The sequence below is a fragment of the Ambystoma mexicanum genome, chromosome 8, assembly GCF_040938575.1.
Source record: "Ambystoma mexicanum isolate Mex_15411 chromosome 8, UKY_AmexF1_1, whole genome shotgun sequence".
Classification (NCBI taxonomy): Eukaryota; Metazoa; Chordata; class Amphibia; order Caudata; family Ambystomatidae; genus Ambystoma; species Ambystoma mexicanum.
Genome location: NC_090929.1, coordinates 1,425,550,066 through 1,425,570,996, shown reverse-complemented (window position 1 = coordinate 1,425,570,996; position 20,931 = coordinate 1,425,550,066). Strand labels below are relative to the sequence as shown.

General features: G+C 46.3%; 1 protein-coding gene across 2 annotated transcripts in view; it reads left to right on the top strand.

Moving 5' to 3' along the window:
* Nucleotides 1–20,931, top strand: part of ANKRD2 (ankyrin repeat domain 2) — a 473,877-nt gene that overhangs the window by 405,259 nt on the left and 47,687 nt on the right. For both annotated transcript variants that reach the window (XM_069611571.1, XM_069611570.1), the window contains one exon: nt 3,872–3,970. In XM_069611571.1, the coding sequence (XP_069467672.1) occupies nt 3,872–3,970 (99 nt within the window). The remainder of the gene's footprint in view (nt 1–3,871; nt 3,971–20,931) is intronic.

The following is a 20,931-nucleotide window of genomic DNA, read 5'->3' as shown; positions in this document are numbered from 1 at the left end:
TCTCCCTTCTACTCTACCTGCACCTCCCTTGTCTCATATCTACCAACTTGCTGTCACTCTGATATTTCATTCCACCTCTCTCTTGCCTCCACCTTTTGATGCTGTTTTCTCACTCCTACTCCACTACCACTACTACTACACCTCCTCCATCACTACTCGCTACTTCACCAAAACAGCACACCCAACTACAAATATTGCTTAGCAGGCAAAGGTGGGTGCTTGCGCTCAACCAACTACTACAGTCAAAAACATTAGATGTCAAGTCAATACAGTTGCCATAAACTGATGATTCCATCTAGGATTCACCCTACATTCATGCCCTGCTAGTCATGCCAACACTCTCAAGACTGGGGTACACCAATAGCCATTACTTTGGCTGCCCACCCTACTTATTTCACGACTTATAGAAAGTACATAATTCAGCAGAAAGACAGGAAAGATGGAAGCACCAACACAGCATTGTGACCCTTGACTGGCTTTCAGTTGCTGCATCGCCCACCCAGCTTTCCATTTCAGGACCCTGAAGCCACTATGAGGAAGTTCAAACTCCATGTGCTGGTCAGGAAGCTTCAATGCACAAGAGGGCTTTAGTAAAAGGCCCATGCTTCAACAGAAAATTCCATGGAGGTGCCTCCTTTGCTGTACTTGCCACCAACATATGGACCTCCATACCAAGATGACTGTACATGTTGGAGGACCACCCGGCCTTACGAAACACCTAAACACCTGATTGTTCACTCTGCCTCAACAAGTGAAGCAACCCTGATATGCTCCAGCCAGAGCTAAGAACAAACACTATTGAACTCACCAATGCTTCCTTCACGATTGGCGTGGGACAACATTAACTTCCTCACACTCCAGACCCACTAATCATACTCAGTAATAGCTATGAGCCCGAACCTAATTGATGCCCAGGACGGTTCTGGTTTGGAAATCAGCCTCAGTCTAGGACCTTCACGCCACACATACAGACTGTACTTGGGAATACAGGAAATTTGCCTGATATCCATTGAATCACCCCCTCCCACATACTTTATAATTACGAAGAGACAGGCCTAATGTCATTCAGAATCGTCTGGCCTGGCAAAGCACCCTCAATCCAGAAACCAGTTCTTTGGCAAGCCCACCCCTCCGTAACCTGCTACCATTTTCTTTTTCCACTTCCACCCTACACTACACACAAGGTACCCACTCCACTCCACAACAAAACACATGTTAGTACTTCACCCTGTCTCATACCAATACAACTTGCTCTCCACACTCTCCATCCAACCTACCACGTACTTTCATCCAACAACCCTTCACGCATCCTTGTTCATACGGGAGACTTTGCTTGTAGCAAACCAACCACAATATCTTTACTTGAGGCTCCCCTGTGGATACGCATATCGTAAATGCCCTTGCCATAACTCACCTACAAACATACCGGCACATAGAAAACTGGTTCTTTTGATCTAAACTCATGAAAACATCAGGTTTCACATCTTGCCTATATATCCATCTCTACCCACTAATTTGCCCTCTTTTCTAAGAGACTCTAGCACAAAAAGTCTGCCATAATGACAGAAGGGGCCCCAGACGACATTAGATTGCATGGTATTACAAATTAAGCAAACATTTTAAAAATATAATTTTCACTGATTATATAAATGTCCTTGTAGAACTGCCAGACGACCTAAAAAGATACCTATTTCCTCCCACTTTAACATTTAGAAAACTCAACTGGTCGCTCATTAGAGAGAATTGAATTCATTTTCATGCCCTAACTTTTGCATTCTTGCCGGTACATCTCCCATAATGCACAGGCCACTATAGCGTGCTAACCAGCTCTGCCTCTTCACTTCTCTATTCAAGCACACAAGAAGATGTGATAGAAAATGTACTGCTTAAGCCCCTATCTCTTGATGCTCCTCTTATTCAGGGAAGCACTCAAGGCTACCCTCTTTGAAAACATCTGAGGGCCGTAACTATGGCTTTTTGGCACCCAGAGGAAGCTTTGCTTCCCAGAAACAATCCTATAACGTTGAGTTAACCCCAGAAATAAACTAAATATAAGTGCTAATTAATATTAAATAACTACACAAAGTAGTGTAATACATGAAATGCTTATTATGAGTATTCTATGTCTGCTGCACCATATCATCTCAGTGAAATCCAAAAAAGAGGAGCTAACACGTTCATGAAAAAACTTTGCATATACAAAATATATGCATCCTTGAAAGCTGTCTATCTTGGGTTGAAAATGCAATGCATAAAATAGCGCTGCCCTGTAAGACCAAGACCATTTTAGGAGAAAAAGACTTGCATGTCAGCCAATATGCATACTCACAGTGCATTGATATTGTAGTCTGAACTGGAGGTGAATACCCAGTGATGGTTACTGGGTGGTGGTGCTGTGGCATGTGTGACTTAGCTGAAATCGCTTTTTCCACTTTCGCATTTCAGGTGGAAAGTTTTTTTTCATGCATTTATATGCCCACCAGAACATTGTTGGTCTTTTATAAACATACTCCAGTGCGCCAACCATAAGGATGTCAGGTTATACTGCACTAATGATCCCTAATAAGGGTTAGGCACGTATGCAGTTGGCAGCATCCTTGAGCGCAGGTTGCGTTGAGTTCAAAATGCTATGTATAAAACAGCACTGCCCTAATAGACAAATGTGGGCCTCATTACAAGTTTGGCAGTGCAGGTAAAAAGTGGTGGGAATTCCATTACCGCCATGTTTTTGAGAGTAAGGAAATTATGGCCGTTTTTACAATACTACCGAACTATTGGTTTGACATTGAAGTGGACGATTGGCTTCCAGCCTCATGCTTCGTGTAAATTCGCCACTTTAAGGCAAAATATTGGTCAAATTACCTCTCGCAGTATTCCTGCTAAAATCCCCAGAGAGTCATAGGGACTCCAAAAATGGGGACAAACAATGCCATATGACTACTCGGAATCCTGTGGTAAGTCCACGGCACCAAGTGGCGGTAATGGTAATCAATTTTGATGGTAATTTAGTGGATTTACTGACAAACGTGTAATGAGGCCCAAATATTTTGGAGCACAAGGCTTGCATTTGAGCTCATGTGCATACCCACTTGCAGTCCTCATTTGGCCCTGAACTGGAGGTGAGCTTCCCGTCGTGGGTACTGGGTGGTAATGAGGCATACGTCCCCAAGAGAGATAAGTTGGGAACGGGTCATTATCCCAAGTGTTAAATGATCCCTCCCGAGGTCTACAAGACTATTAACACAAGGTGTTAGTAGCAATACATGTTCTGGAGTTCTGGTGTTGAAGTAAAACATTTTGCTTTAAGCGCGAGTAACGTAAAGTAAAGAGACAAACAGTTAGTATATTAAATCTGGTTTTATTTTGCAGTATTTAAATAACATGGTTGTCTTTGTATGTTAAGCATTTTAATTGCAGTTTGGTTGAACTCTCTATAAGTATGTGAAAGCATTTATCAATGTGTTTTCTTCCATGTGTTAAATATCATTCTGTAGGAAAAAGGCCCTCCCAGAGAGTGTCTTGTTGAAAAAATCTTACCTGAAGATTCCAGTGTTTTTTCGCTGTCTGTTTCTGAAGACATAATGTTCAGAAGGCCGTCAATTGCAGCAGTTATTGACTGCACTCTAAACATTCTGATTGGCTGATAGGAGGTCAATAATGATTTCCTTATGCTAATCTAGTATGTATGTAATCAGATGATAACAATACGCCTCCTGCGTGTTTTTTACTTTTACAACATTAACATTTTTTTAATGTTTTAATATTCACTCACAGAATTTAAATAATTTGAATAGCATCTTCTACAAGAAAATATCTAATTTATCTTGCATCATTGATAGTGATGGAAAGAATGTATGTCTTTTTCTTTTAGGAGGGTGACACTGCCTTGCATGATGCTGTTAGACTCAACCGCTACAAAATTATGAAAATGCTGATCATATATGGAGCCAACATGGCAGCAAAGAACTGTGTAAGTATTGTTTTGTTTAATTTATTTCATGCAAAAAAAGAGTATGATGATCTGAATTTAATTACAAAGAATTATAAAAAAGAAAGAGGCAAGTAGTCGCTCATGGAAATTCAGTGCTCAGATGGTCTGAATGCCGGCTTCCCCACACTCCTCAGTTCACCTTGGCAGAGCAGTGATTATCTATTTGTAACAGGAAATAAAACATCCTAGCATTGCACTTATGAATCCCATCATGTTCTGAGTAATATTCTTTAAATATCTGCAGGTCATATCATATCTTATGTATGGAATTTGCAGCATAATGCAGCATTCATTTAATTTCAATTATCCAATCTATTGATCAGTGTTATTAATAAAAGAATGTCTGTAAAGAAAGGCATTTACAATTTGTTTTCGGCCAAACAGAAAATTAATGAAAGGGAAAGAGCTAGACACACCTTAAATCTAAAACTCTCGACCCGTAATACAATTAAAAGTTGAGAATATGAGCCACACTGAAGTTTGAGCATTTCAGCCTGTTCAATCTTGAGGCTCTTCAATAAATTATAAAAACATGTAAACTAGCAGGATCAGCAAAATACCCTGTACAGCCAATTAGTTATAAGAAAATGCTGCCAGACTGCTTTTTTGCCACCCCGGCTTTAGCAATTAGATATTTCTTACTAACCTCTGGAGAAGGTCCTACAAAGTTCAAGAAGGCCATCATTTTGCCACTAAACAAAATCCAAATTTAGACCCAAAACATCTGGCAAACAAGAGGTCCATTTCAAATCTCCCTTTTTTTGGTCCACAATATTAGAAGAAATGATTATGGCCCTCATTACGACCCTGGCGGAAATCGAAAAACGATGGCGGAAATGCAATACCGCCATCGAATAGCGCTCGGTGCGATTATAACCTGCCACCGTAAAGTACGATGCCATTAGCGACACCGTAGTGAACGCCAACGCTAACTGCACCAAGTACGCGCACGCGCGCCATGCCAAACCGTAATTACTACCATGGCGCAACGGTACGCGAATTCTGACCCTAGCGGACATGTACCGAACGCCATCAAGCATGGCGGAAAGTACCATTCCGCCATGGTGAGAAGTACGGCATCGCGAACCAACCGTAAACGGCCCTACTGAGTGCCTGTACACCACTCCCTGGCCACATTGCACAACTCCTCGTAGGTGCAATGAAGTCACACAATGCAACCAGTGAAATGTACAAGTCACCCATGCATGCCAACGAACAAATGAATCTAGGGGCTCCAAGTGCCTTGTGAGTGGCCATCCATATTTGCCATGCCACCATTGCCGCACTGATGCAGCACAGGCATGTGAAGGTTCAAGTCCAGCAACATGAACAGAAATATGAGAGAAACAAAAACAGGCCCCCCCATCGACTGACACCCGTGTAAGGCACCATTCAAAGCAGTATCCTGAGTGAGACTGCACCAGCCCTGTACTCCTGCCAGTAAACAAACCAACCATCAGCATAAGCATGTACCACACAAGTTGGCAGAGTGACTGAGCAGCCAGGCTCATCTCAAGAGGGGCCAATGGGAGCTGCAGGGCACAGATGGCATGAATACAGAAGCTATTCCAATGGACATGACCTCAGTCTCCCTCCAAGAAACGCACGCAAACACAGGCACCTGTGACCAGCCATATTCTGATAATCACATCAGTCCACCAATCCACCTGGCTGACCGGCATCTGTTACACAAAAGCTAATCCCCCACCCCTGAGCATGACAACATTAAAACAGTCATAATGGTAGCCCCTATCCCTGACCACACTGGGCTTCGTAGGCAAACGCGGCCAGTACAGTACCACGCAACTATACTCAGAAGCCGGAACCCAATGCAGATCTTCTCACAATACATCGCTCCACAAATAGGAATATGCTACATTACTTGCAAAGAAGAACGCTACACGGTTAATATCAGAATAGAAATTTAATGCACAACAAAATCACCAAGCCCATACAGCCATTAGGTAATGAACTCCAAAATATATTTCATTATTGTGGGCTGCATCCGCAATAAATGACCAGCTTCTTCTTGTGTGACGCCCTGTTCCTTCATGGTACACAGGGGCTACATTCACGTTCAAAAAGGCAACATGGAAGCGCCTAGAACCGCAGGGCCGTCCCATCAGGTAGGCACTAGTCCAGCTGAAAGCTCGATATGTTGCTCCTAGCCACTAGTACTGCGTAAGGGCATATGGCCCATTGGCGATCGTCCCATAAAATCGTAATGGTGCTCCACTGATTAACACGAAGCAGCAGGTGTCGGGAGTAAAAGCCATCTGCAGGAGTGGCATACAGATGGCAGCAGCAAAAGGGGAGGAGATACCTGTCACCCAAATGAAATGAAAAAGAATAGTATGGGCATCAGAACTTCATTTGAATTACTCACTTCAATGATCACACTAAATCCACAGCCATATGCATGCTAGCCCACTCAAAAGGATTATTCCCACCCAAAAATCACTTGCGAATCATAACTATAAAAATCGAGGTGAAAACACTATTACAAACGAGTGTTTGTGTGCATGCGTCTGTCAAAACAGAATCCATTAGATGGGATTAGTAACGTGCATACACACAAGTGTTTGAAGGCGCGTCGAGACAGGGAGGGTTCAACAAGGGCAGATAGATGATGGTCCCACTATGGCAGCTCTGCATCACATAGCGCAGGGGAGGTGGATAGATTCCAAAAAGCCCTGTACATGGCAAACTCTCCATTAAATCATCTGTCCATGCATCCATACATCATTCCCTCATCCCGGAATGAAAACGCCTGATTATTTACTCACATAACATGTGAAATTTCCATTGAGTCTGTGCGTAATGCAGTCTGCAAAATCCACTGTGCTCCAGGTCGGAATTCCAGTGTTGTGAAGTAACATGTATTTGGGAACGTCCTGCCTTATCGTCCACTACGCTATTGCGCATCCCATACTATTCATATCAATCATTGCATTCTCGCCATGGCCCCTGTCCCAAGGACATTAAACAATAGAACGTTATATTTGCAGTCAGACCTGTGGGCGTCTCCTCGCCGCTAGCTGAAAACCGAAAGCGCCGTCCTTCGAATTCCTCATTTGCAACATCACGTCGAAAAGGCATCTGTGACCGCTTGAAATCACAAATTCATCCATGTAGTGCGGCAGTGTGTGAAAATGGCAACTGGCTTCACTCACAAATGGGACGCCCCGCCCGTCGGTGAACCTCGGTACAGTGCTGCATGAGGGTCCACCGTTAATCGAGTACTACATTCCACTGACCCTTCACAAGTTTGTTCGCGACTGCAAAGATAGTATGTGAAACAATGGGACCATAGCAGAATGAACATATGAACCAATATTTCACTGCCATCGGGATCAAATACATGATTGTAATAGCAAGATGCCATGCGTCGAATTGCAGCGTTGTGTGCGGCACGTGCTCGCCCAAAGGGGATTGCAGCTTGCACAGGTGGAATGAATCACCACAGGTGGAGGCTATACAGCCTGAAAACACATAAATTGCACACCCAACCCCCTCCCACAACCACACCCACTCCAAAATGCTACCGGCAGGACTAGCGATGTTGGCCCTGGGGGACCTGATAGCACTGCAAGTACTCCAACTTCAAGAAGAAGACGAACACCAACTACTACAACAACCGGCCGCACAGAGGAGACGCAGGAGGAGGAGGAGGGCAAGGCAGGGCCAGCAAGGCCCGCCAGCACAGCCACTACCACCACGCAGGCAGCCCGCAATCCCACGCCTCCGAGCACATCCGTTCAACCTCACGGATGAGCAGATCCACACCCTCTACCGTTTGGACCGGGACACCATAACCGCCATTGTGGACATGACACAGGCTGACCTTGTCAGCATGATAGATAGCCCAACCGCCATCCCACCCCTACTGAAGGTGGTGTCTGTACTCCACTTCCTGGCCACAGGCACCTATCAGCACACAGTGGGGCACTTGCATGGCATTTCACAGCCAGTGTTCTCACGGACACTATTGCAAGTGCTCGATGCCCTCCTGAAGCACGCAGACGACTACATCTCTCTACCACGCTCGGAGCAGGAAATTACGAACACAAAAGTGGGATTCCATGCACTTGGCGGCATACCGGGTTGCATTGGTGCCATCGACTGCACCCATGTGGAATTGGTCGTCCCACATGCCATGGAGGCCCAGTACCGCAACCGAAAACAATTTCATTCTCTTAATGTACAAATGGTGTGTGACTCCAACAGGATCATTACACATTGTTGTGCCCGATTTCCTGGATCAACCCATGATTCTATGGTCTTGAGGAACTCTACAATACCACGCTACATGGAGCGACACGCAGGGAACAGATCCTGGCTACTCGGTGAGTCTCATTTCATGCATGATAATGTTTGGTATGTGATGCGGCAATGACCTGGCAGGAAGGGGGGGGGTGCGTACGTAGCAATGTCATTCCACAAACATCCTTTATTGTCCACATACAGGTGATGCCGGGTATCCACTGAAGAGATGGCTCCTTTCACCACTCCGGAACCCACAGAACCAGCATGAGGAGGACTACAACCATGCCCACTCACGTACCCGTGTAGTCATATAACAGGCATTCGGCCTACTGAAGACTCGTTTCCGCTGCCTCAGCAGGTCTGGCGGGGCACTCCTGTACCGCCATGAGAAGGTTGCAAAGATGGTCATGGCATGTGTCATGCTACACAACATGTGCGTACGTAGAAATGTGCCCATGCCCCCTGACGCAGAACTGCAAGCACCTGAAGATGGTCATGATGAGGGTGGGGATGTGGCAGCACCTCAAGGAGTCAGCGAGGCACAGGAGGGCCGTGACATTCATCAGATTCTCATAGATTCATGCTTCTAGCACTCACGCCTGGTGGCTGATACATGGACACGGGACTTGTGGCACTGTGTGTGTCTGGAACATGCACAATATGGACTGTACGCCTATAAAGGCCTCGTACACAAAGATCAATGTCCACACATCTCATTGGATGATCGTGCATTGTTTATAGCATATGTGAAATTATGTTACACACCCCATCGACCCGCCACCCAAGTGAGCCCAACACACCCCCTCCACCCTCCTAGCTCCCCCCCGAACACCAGTGTCCAAAGATGCTCATTGTCAGTGGGCAGACGCTATTGCAAGCCCCCTCTCCGGGTATCAGGGGCACCCCTGCCTGTGGAGCGCAGGTTCCTCCCAGATCTACGTTGGGGGCTGCCCTGGACGGAACTTGCAACGGATGATGTCTCTGCCTGCTCACGTCCATGCATGTCCCTAAGGGTTTGTGAGAGCTCAGTGAGCACACGGCGCACAGCGGCAAGTTCAGCACATACGTCTTTGGACGTCGCATGCAGTTCCCCCCTCAGGCTCTCGGTGCTTCTCTCCATTTGTACTCTCAGGCTCTCGGTGCTTCTCTCCATTTGTGCCCTTAGTGTCTCTGTACTTCTCTCCATTTCTGCCCTAAGTGTCTCAGTTGATGTTTCTATGGCTGCCTTAGTACCCCCACATTCATCAGCATGGTCCTTGAGGAGCGTGGCCAGTTGCTGCTGTTGCACGATCACCTGGTCGAGGGACTGTTGCCTCTGCTGTGCCATGGCCATTTGCGGTGGTGTCACAGAGGGGCTGGTCACCTCATGTTGCCTTGCCACAGGGCTTGTGGGGGATGGCCAGTCGTCTTGTGGGTGCCCCTGCGTGGTATCCTCATGGTGTACGGGATGAAACAAACTGGGGGATTGAGACAGGTCATGGATGGATCCTACATCGACATCCCCGTTTTCTGTGTCGGAGCATGCTGCCATTAATGCAGTGTCACCTATGGTGCTGCTGCCACCAGAAGCAGTGCCTTCTGTGGCATCCATTGGGGGGACCTGTGGTGGTGCTGTTGTGGGCATGCTGGCTGCTGGGGTGCCTGTTGAAGTTCCCTCCTGTGTGCTGCCACTTGATTTGTGCTGCTGCCGTGTCTTGATCCGTGCAGCTGAGGTGGAGGGTCTTTGGCCGTTGGTCTTGGCCCTCTTTGCAGGTGTGCTGGTAGGGGTGTCCTGGAGCTCGTCGTTTGAATCGGACCCTGTGGTGGAGTAAAGGAGGGCGAGCGTTATTAATGGGTCTGTGGAAATTGGAATGGCAATGTATCACATGCATTGGGGTGGTACCTGAGGGTGATTTGGGTCGGGGCCTTGGAGGTGGTTTCATTTTTGTGTGGATTGAGGATGCAGTTGTTTTGCAGCCTGCAGTTAGGGTGTGCCTGCTGCACGTGTAGAGGGTGTTTTTAGGATTTTTAATTATTTATGTATTTAATGTGAGTTTTAAAGTGCGCTATCAGGCCAATGTATGTGGACGTTCTCCTGGACATGTGTTACTGTTGCACTATGTGGACACATGGTACTTCACATGATTGGACATTGTGGATTTAGCATTGTTTTATTTGGCCCACCTACCTGATTCTTCGGATGTCTGCACTCCTTTCTCCATCCCTCCGACTCCCTCTATACTCTCCATTCCAATGGTGGAGGCACAGATTTCTTCCCAGGGGGTCAACTTGATGGGTGATTCCGATCCTCCCCCGGTAGCTGTGGCAATGTTACGGTTGGCGGATAGTATGCTCCGTACGCGTATCCGCAAGTCGTCCCATCGCTTTCTGCATTGCTGTGGGTTGCGGGGTGCGGTCCCCACCGCACTTACCCGCTGTGCCACCAGGGCCCATATGGCCTTCTTGTTCGCAAGTGCCGTCCTGGTCATTTGCGTCGAGAAGACGACGGCAGCATTCTCCTGGAGGGTCTCTGTGAGCACGGTGAGTTCCTCACGGGAGAAGTGGACCTGCCGCTTGCGGTCGCACGCTTTTTTCGCTACTTTTCCCATTTTTATTGCTTTCACTAGGGTGGATGACGGGTTGGGATGTGTCTCAGGGTAGTATTTTTTATGGTTGTGTGGGAATTCTGATTTTATAGGTGTACGGCGTGCTGTTTCCCGTTCCGGGACCATGTTTTTACTTCCGTTTCCGTATATTTACGGTCACCGTACTTTCCGATTGCCGCTCTTTACGGTGACCGCTAAGATGGGTGGCGGAATTGCACCTAGGGCGCCGTACGACGGCGGTGAGGGGCGTTTTGGGGACATTTCCGCCGTCGCGGACTTTGCACTTCCGCCATGGCGTAGTGCTCGTGCCCGATGGGTCGGAATTAGCCGCACTTTGCTCCGTCGTGCAATGGCGGAAACGCTATTTACGCTATGGCGGTCAGGTCAGTCACTTTCCGCCAGGGTCGTAATGAGGGCCTATGTCTTTTCATTTAGGACAAAGGAATACTGGATGAACTTCACTCAGGTTTCAGACCATGACACATTAGAGAGTCATTGTCATAGTTATAGAACAGATTTGGGAAAGGCCTTTATATACATTCTAATGGGTGTTACCCATGCCTAGGTTCATATCCCATTCACTATATGCATGGTATAGTCCTATTGAGTAGGGCTCCACTAGGTAGGTTTTAAGCACTCTTTAAACTCTTTCGTTACTTTATTGAGGGGGTTAGATTTAGAGATGAATGCCTCCAAAACTAAAGTCTTGATCATCAACCAAACTAAAGATAAAAGAATCAAGTTTCAATGGTATATATCGTTGGCACTCAATTAGAAGTAGTGGGCAACTGTAAGTATCTGGGTTCAACATTTAAGCAAAGGAACAATGCTTTGAGTGCTGTGACGAATCTGGGCAATTGGTCCCTTCTCCACAGAGGGGAGCCTCCCCCTTTTAGGCTAGAGAGGGGAGCCTGCTAAGTAAGACTCTTCCTAGGGGTCTGGGAAAGCGAGACCTCACTAGGAGTGACTCCCCTCTAGGGGACAGGAACTCCCATTCCTATAAGAAACTCCTTATAAAGAAAACCCTGTCAGTATATATGGTGGTAGAAAAGATTGAAGACATTTCTTTGTGGCATTCAAAACATAATGGCATTGCATCTGCCTTTGGCTCAAGGTAATACTGGAATAACCTTGAGCTGAGCAGCTGGTGAAGAACAACACGCCCCTTTGAAATTCGGTGGCGTGAAAATACAGATGAGGAAACTCGAATGGAGGAAGGGGAGTCCTACACAGAAGCCAGCCTCTGATGAGCATATGTCCTGGAGGGGCTGAGCCACGCTAGACAGCAGAATCAACAGTAGTGTGGAAGAGCATAGTGTATTGAGATGGATGCTGAATGATGGGCACCAAGCCTGGCAATACTGCCATGAAGGAGATAGGGGAGGGATGCTGAATGATTGCCGCCAAGCCTGGTAATACTGCCATGAAGGAGACAGGGGAGTAAGAACCTTCTCACCTGTTGGCATGACCACATTGAAGCCTGCATGGGCCTGATGTCCGGAAATGAACTCCAAGACCAGAGCGGGGTGGAAAAACCAATCATCTGTTCAGAGTACGAGGGCTGACAGAGCTGCAGTGATGGGCAGAATCTGAGAAGCAGACTTGTCTATAGCGTAGACAGTGAAGAGATGAACGGAGCCGAGGAATGAATCCCCCGTTCGGAGTACGAGGGTCAACAGAGCTGCCAAGATGGGCAGAATCTGAAAAGCAAACACTTTTATAGTGAAGACAACAAAGAGAGGAATGAGCAGTAACATCCAGAATGTGACGCCATCCCGCTGGAGCACACCCGACAACCAAGAAGTTAGCAAGTTCTGAGGGATGAGGGAGGCGAGCAGGACACAACATGAAGAAGAAACTTAATAAGAAGGGTTACTGAAGCCCAAGAAACCTGAGATAATAAATATTGGCAGGGGCTAACAATTGCACCACAAAAACTAACATAGCCAAAAACCCAGAGGGGTCTGGAAAGCCATGGGGAAACAAGGAATCTTATACAACTGGTAAAGAGAAGATAACCTGGAGGCGTCAATGAGTCTGGTCAAGACTCTGACATAAGGGAGGAAAGAAAAGGGCCAAGTTGGTGGTCAAAGAGAGAGAGAATTCTCTTTCCCCTTAAAGGACAAGAGAGGTTTGGTTTAGACAGAGACTTGCAACTTTTTATGAGGAGCCTAAAGAAAGACATACAGAGTTTGCTTTGGTGAATGGTTAAGTAACACTGTTCTGGGAGTGATCCCAACAAGATTGGATGGATAAACCCTGAACTGAGAGGCCATGGTAGTGGCCTAATTTTCTGTTTTGTTAAAGTGGTAGGGCATGATATTGGATAGGTTTTGGACGAAGGACTAGCCTTGCTTATTTTGACAGTAAATCCTTAATTTTAGTTCATAGGTAGGGAAATCCCTCTTAGCAGTAGGAAGAGATAGGCATTTTTATTTTAGTTAAATAAAATAGCCTGAATATGACATCCTTATTTCCGCTCCCTTCTTCTGGTTTGCCACAGTGCCTAAAGTGATTGTCAATTGCGATCTTCACATAACCAGCACAATTGAAACCAGTGAACAACAAATGTGAACAACAAATGTGGGTGCTATTCCATTTTGCCGCTGATTAAATATTACAAAGCGAAGATCATATCATGTTTATTATATGGCGCTGAATTTAACAACAATCAGATTGATTGGTTAATGATGAAAGGCAAACTGTGGTGGAGTAATTTAACTAATAGCATTGCTTCACCTATTATACAACATAAACTGGGTCTCAGTTTGTTACAATCTTTAGTTAAATGGAAAAGATTAAATTATTTGGGAAAGTTCTGAGCCCCCCCCTCTTCCCATTCTCTGTTTATCATGTTGCATTATATATTGGGCTCATGTTCTGCTGTTTTGAATGACAGTGTCGTTCCAAGTGTACATCTTTTAACCCTATTACATTTGGATGTAAATGACTTAATAAATAATACTAGTTTAGTTAAAATAAAGTTGCAGTTAGCTGATTGGATTTGTACTAAAGAGTGTGCTAGCAATGATAAACTATTAGCTATTCTATTAGGGGGTCAACATGCTTGAATCATATTGATGAGTATCTGGAGAGGTTCCCCATTGACAGTGGAGATAGAACTTTATGAGGTTTCGATTTAACCTGCCTCCAACCAATGAAGGGCTTGTAACAGGCAAAGTCTTCCTTGGGAGCAACGATTATGCAGATTCTGTTGACAACACAAAATAGTTAATACATTGGAACATCTTTTTATATATTGTTCAGTGCTCCAGTTCAGCATGAATTTATTTCCCCATGATTTGTCCATGATAATTCAATTTTGGCAACTGTACATTTTTGGAATTGAATTCTATCAGGAAATTATAACTCTAACTATTGCTGCTTTGCATTATATTACATATATTTTAGGATACATTATTCAAATTATATATATTGTGACAAATCCCAGGGTACCATCACTGCTTCAATAGGGGGAGCCCCATCCTATGAGGCCAGGGAGGTGAGGCTGCTACCCAACAGTCCCTCTGGGTTGGTACTGTCATGGGTGCCGGCTCCTGGAGGCAGTGGCACAGGTATAGGCTGAGCGGCCATTGATTGTCCTGTCACGTTGTTCCTTTCATCTCGGGGTGGCGGTCTAGTCTTTTTCAGCTCGGTTCAAAGTGTGGAATGCCGGAAAGCATTTAGCTTCCTCGCTTCCGGAGTTCCACGCGTTGCAACGTCGGACTTCTCGCTTGTCAATTGTTCCTGCACCCGTTTCTTCGCCTCCGCTCGTTTTTGAGCAGTTTTTGCACCGCTCTGCTCTCTCTCTCTCTCTTTTGATTTTGTTTCTCAGATCGGCGGCTTTCCCCGCCGATAACTCCACTAGCCTTATCTTTGGTTTCCGGATTTTCCTGACTTTCTACTCCTCTGTCCGTTCCTTCCCCCCTGCCTCTCTTACCTTGCTTTGCCTTCCTTTTCTCGGCTGCCACTGCCCTGGCGCTTCCGAGCCTCTCGCATAATGAACAGGCTACCGCGAGCAGTCGTCTGGTACTTTCAGGTTCCGGTAGCTGTTAAGGTGTCTACCATTCCTTTTCTTCTGGACATTCTATGCGGAGCCTGTTTCCCAGATATATCTGAACCGGAGAGACTTTTCTACTCCTCTTGTGGACATCACAACATCTGCACCTGCTCGTCAGCTCATTCAAGACCTTCCACAGCCAACTTTGGGGTTTTTTGTAGCCTAAGGCTTTTTCCCCGGAATTACTACCTGCTTCGGTAGTGGAGTCACAGGTGGCTACAGCTCACCGGTGGCCACTGTGGCTTCATATCGAGGCAGGTTCCAAACATCACAACTGTGCCAAGAACCAGCTGGATATAGCACGGAATCCAGTACCGCAGGTGAGGAGATGGAGAAGGGCTCAGGTTTGGACGAGAGTGAAGTGTTTTATGACAGTTTGCAACGCCAAACAGAGATGGCCACACCTGAACAGATCCAGGAACTGGTAAAACGCAGTACAGACAGTGTCCCAGGAAGTACAAACCCTGAAAAACGAAAACCGTATGCTTCAGCAGATCTCTCAAGAGGTATAGAATCTGAAGGCTGAGAATGTGGTACTGAAACAGATGGTAACCCATCGGGAACCATTACCCGCACCTGAACTACCCCAATGCCTTTATCATCGGGAAAATTCAATGGCGCCTCTAAGAAGGTAAAGGAATTCTTAGATGCATGTAAGATTTTCGACCCAACTTATATGCTACAAACCAAGCCAAGGTGGGATTTCTTATTTCAAATATGATGGGAAATGCACTGGCTTGGGCTACTCCTTTGGTAACAGGAGAAGACCTCATTCTTCAAGACTATGAAGGATTCCGGTCTTTCCTAAAACAAACCTTTGAGAGATCAGAGATCACGTTCACTGCATGCGAAGAATTGTTAGACGCCCATCAAGGCGCCATGGATGTGCTATCTTACATATCAGAATTCAAAACTCTAGTGGTCCAGGCGGGATTGCCTGAGCAGGCTCAGTATGCTATTTTCAGACGCGGTCTTAAGGAAGAGATTAAAGATGAGCTGGCTAGACTTCCGAGATCGCCCACTTTCTCGGAACTGAAAGGGACTAGTATCTGAGGGGCTGCAGATGTCTCAAGTCCCTATGTTTCATTGTCTATCTCTCCCTCCACGCAGACCAAAGAAGTGGATTCAAGACTGATGGTGGTATCTGTTCAGATAAAGAACAAGGAAGTATGGACTGAAGCCCTAACCTTACTTGATTGTGGAGCAGCAGGGAACTTTGTCGACATCCATTGGGCAGAAAGTATGGGTATTCTGTGAGTGGAGAAGGCGGAAGATCAAAAGGTGGAAGGTGTAGATGGAACGCCTTTATCTTCCGGACCCATAACACATATGACCGAGCCGCTCCACATGCAGATCCTACAACATACCGAGCTTATCTCGTTTGACTTAATTCGAGCCGCTCACTTTCCGATCATGTTAGGGATCACTTGGCTCCGCAGACACAACCCCCAGATCAACTGGACTTGCAACCAGTTGACTTTCGTGTCTGACTTCTGTACAAACCATTGTCTCTCAACAACGAACATAGTCAAGATACAGACCTAAACCACTCTTCAGGATAGCCCAATAGGAATCCATGCTGTACCCAAAGAATACTCCTGATTCCAGAACGTTTTTTCTAACCAACCCTTTTTGGAACTCCCTCCGTATAGGCCAGAAGACTGCACCATTGATTTGGTACAAGGGGCTGTTACGCTCACCTGGCTCCCACAGAGGCGTCGATCTGAACTGGACAGCTGCGGTCTCCACCAATGTGATGCATAGGGCCGAGATGACGGACTGGACTGGCCCTCTTAGCTTCGTTTGCTTGGCCCGTAGGAATATTCTTCTGCAAATGGAGAAAGGGAATTAACCACCCGTGGAGTTGAGTATAAATCTCCCCATCCCGCTGTTCTCCCCATGGATCTCCTTTGATGTCCCCTCTTATAGTCTCAACTGATGGTTTGAAAAGATGAGCTCTCCATCCTGCATTGAGCGCAGGGGCGCGTTGATAATCAGTTGCTTCACTGGCTCGAAGGAATTGGTGAGTTCCAGAACAATATTGACTCCTAAAAGTATCTAGTTCGTAAGAGTTCAAATGCCTGACTTTCACTCTTAACATATATAATAATGTCAATATGTAACCTGGTGCTTTCTCCCTTATTCAGGCGCTGAGAGAAAGTATGAAGCCTCGGGGAATAATACCTCCAGCGGTAAAATCAGGTAAGTCTATTGTGGTGAGGAGGGTTCCCCTTGATAGTCCCTTTGTTTCACCTTGCTGTCCTTTTGTTTCCCCTCAGGGGCCGGGGTTCGGCGAAGATGCGTGGAAGCTGCGCCGACCCGTGAAGAGGAATAGTACCCCCGGTGGTAAAATCAGGTAAGTCTATGGGGGGGTAACTAATATTCCTCTGTGTATTCCCTTGGCTCACCTTGCTGTTCTTGTCTACTCCTTAGGTGCCGGAAAGCGACGGGAACATGCAGGAGGATGCCTTGGAATGTGAAGATGCTGCGAAGGCTGGTGAGTTCAGCACGGCGCTGCAGCAGGCGAGGCAATGCGCATAAAATAACTTCTTTCTTCCAGCTCGAAGGCGCGATGGATCGGGAATTCAGGTAAGGATCAAAGGTATTGCTCTTGTTCTAACCTTTTCTCCTTCTTTCTCCCTTTTCTAGGAGCTCCAAACTCGAGGCGGGCGTGGCAGAAGACTGGATGCAGACTTGCAGGCGCGGTGAGCGTTACGCTGCTGGATGCAGAATAACGCGAAGCGTGTGCTGCTCTTCGGGCGTGGTTTAAATAGCCTCCAAAGTAGTCCCAGGTAAGTAATCCTCCCCAGCCCCGCCCGAGTAAAAAATAGTCCCTAGGTAAAATAGTCCCTTCCAAGCCTCATTTGGCTTGGAACTCTTGCAGCATGGTCTGCATCATGTAAGCTTGCAGCATGGTCTGCATCAGGTAAGTTCTACTCTATGCTGACTCTCCATATATGGCGCCAGGACCGCACCCAAACAGCCCCTAGCAGGGGTTTTTGGGCTTGCTCAAGATAACTTGATGCCTGCTTCTGGGGTTGCTGAACCTGGTCTGGGTCCCCGGGGGTAGGCATCATTACAGCACTCCCCCAAGGCCCCTCCTAAAGTCGTTCTTATTAGGGTTTTGGTTTGTCTGGGAAATTTTGGTGGAATCTTTTCACCAATTGAGGTGCATGCACGTGGTCACTAGGTTCCCAAGACCTTTCCTGTGGTCCGTAACCTTTCCAGTCGATTAAATAAAAAAGTTTTGACTTCACCATCTTGGAGTCCAGGATGTTTTTAACCTCAAATTCGGGTTCCCCGTTTATAAGGATGGGGTCTGGTGGCTTGGTTAGTCTTGTCCCTGGTTGCACTGGCTTCAAAAGTGGCACATGAAAGACGGGGTGAATTTGCATATTAGCAGTTAAGTCCAACTTGACGGCCACCGGGTTGATAATGGCCTTAATAGAGTAAGGTCCCAAATATCTAGGGTTAAAGGTCTGCATTCCCTTGAGAGGTATGTGTTTCATGGCCAACCATACTTGATCCCCTATCTGGTACTGTGGAGTATCACTTCTATGCCGATCAGCATCTTTCTTATATTTCTCCTTTGCTTGTTTTAAATGTGCAGTTGCCTCCTTAAAGGCTTGTGTAATCGTAGCGTGTAGATGGTCCACTGCGGGCATTTCTAAGTTTTGGGGTGAGTCAAGGTCTGAGGTTCGAGGATGGTGCCCATACAGGGTATAAAAGGGGCTTTGTCCAGTTCTAGAATGTACTGAATTATTGTATGCGTATTCGGCAATCCAAAGAATGTCCTTCCAATTACTCTCACTCTGATGTAACACACAACGCAGGTATTGTTCAAGAGTCTGGTTGGTCCTCTCCGTATGACCATCTGTCTGGGGGTGGTGGCTGGTCGATAATCTCACGTCGATTTGCGCCAATTGACAACATTTCTTCCAAAAATGTGAAATGAATTGACTGCCCCGGTCACAGACCAACACGGATGGAAATCCATGTATGCGAACAATATTTTCGAGGAATTCTTTGGCCAGGATTGAGGCTGAAGGTAATCCTTTTAAAGGAATAAAGAGGCTATCCTGGAAAAAAGATCCACCATAACTAGAATGGTGTTAAATCCAGTACAAGGAGGTAGATCAGTAATAATGTCTAACGATAAGGTGTGCCATGGTGTAGGCGGAATGTCTAAAGGTTGTAAGAGTCCAGCTGGTCTTTCTTTTGACTTTTGTTTTGGGCGCAAATGCCACAAGACATCACAAATGATTTAATATCCTTTCGCCAGGTGGGCCACCAGAATTGTCTTTTAATTTTAGCTTCAGTTTTTGCAATACCTGGGTGCCCCTCCATTAGGGTATCATGATAACGGGAAATGACTAGCTCTTGTAGTTCTTTGTGTGGCAGAAATAGCCGCCCTTGGTAATAAGGCAGATCATTGGTGACAGAGTAGTCTGGGCCTTTCTTTACCCAGTCCTGCAGGGCTGTGGAATCAAAGAGTTGCTGGATCTTTACCTGAATTTCCTCTAGTGTCTGTAGAGTAGTCATGCCAAGAATCCTTTGTTCAGAAATTATAGGTACTGGTTCTGGGTTCACTTCTGCCTCTCCCATCCCTATTCGGGATAAGGCGTCTGCTTTACCATTCTTACAACCTGGTCGATAGGTTATCACGAAATCGAACTCGGCAAAGAACAATGCCCATCGGGTTGACGTGACGATTGGGCCTTGGCTGTTTTTAAATACTGTAAGTTCCGGTGATCGGTGATCACAGTAATGGTATGCCTGGCACCGAGATGATAGTGCCGCCAAGCCTTGAAGGCGGATTTAATGGCTAATAACTCCTTGTCGGTAACCGCATAGTTTAACTCGGGTGCCGAGAACTTTCTGGACCAAAATGCTACTGGGTGAAGCTGGCCAGTTTCAGGGTCCTTTTGAGACAGGACTGCTCCCATGGCTAGACTGGATACATCAGTTTCCACTATGTATGGAAGGTCAGGGCGCGGGTGCTTTAATACAGGTGCAGACGTGAATTTCGCTTTCAGCTCTTGGAAGGCATTTTCAGCTTCTTCAGTCCACATAAAGCGTTTATTTTTTCGCAAGAGTGCTGTGATGGGATGTACGACATGTGAAAAATCTGGGATGAATCTGCGGTAGAAATTGGCAAAGCCGAGCATGCTTTGTACTCCTTTAACTGAACCTGGTGATAGCCACTTAAGGATTGGGTCCACCTTTCGTGAGTCCATTCGGACTCCCTTTGGGGTCAGGATAAACCCAAGGCATTCAACTTCTGTGGCATGAAAAACGCATTTTCCTAGTTTTGCATATAGTTTGTGCTGGCGCAATTTCTCAAGGACTGCTCGGACGTGCTTCACATGGTCAGATTCTGAAGAGGAGTATACTAGAATATCATCGATATATACGACAACACAAACGTCAATGAGTTCACGAAGAACATCGTTCATGAAGTATTGGAAGGCTGCTGGTGCGTTGCACAACCCGAAAGGCATCACCTGGTATTCGAATAACCCATACTTAGTGCGAAAAGCAGTCCTCCATTCGTCGCCCTCTTTTACACATACCTGATGGTATGCCCCCCGGAGATCTAATTTAGTGTATATACAAGCGTCCTTCACTTGGTCTAGTAGTTGAGGGATCAGAGGCAATGGGTATCGGTTCTTAACAGTTATCTGGTTCAATGCGCGGTAGTCTATGCACGTTCTGAGGTCACCTTCCTTTTTGGGCACGAAGAACAAAGCTGAAGATGCAGGGGACTTAGATGGGCGAATAAAGCCATTGGCAAGGTACTTGTCTAAGTATTGTCGTAGGTGAAGGTTCTCAGGTTCCGTAAGGGCATAGATCCTGCTACAAGGGGGTTGTGCACCGGGTATGAGATCGATTTGACAATCGTACGATCTGTGAGAAGGTAAGGTGTTTGCCTGTTCTTTTTGGAAGACATCCTGGAATTCTTGGTATTCTGGAGGTAGTTGCATGATTGCTGTGGTTACTGTGGCCAGGCCTGCGTTCTGATTTTTCTT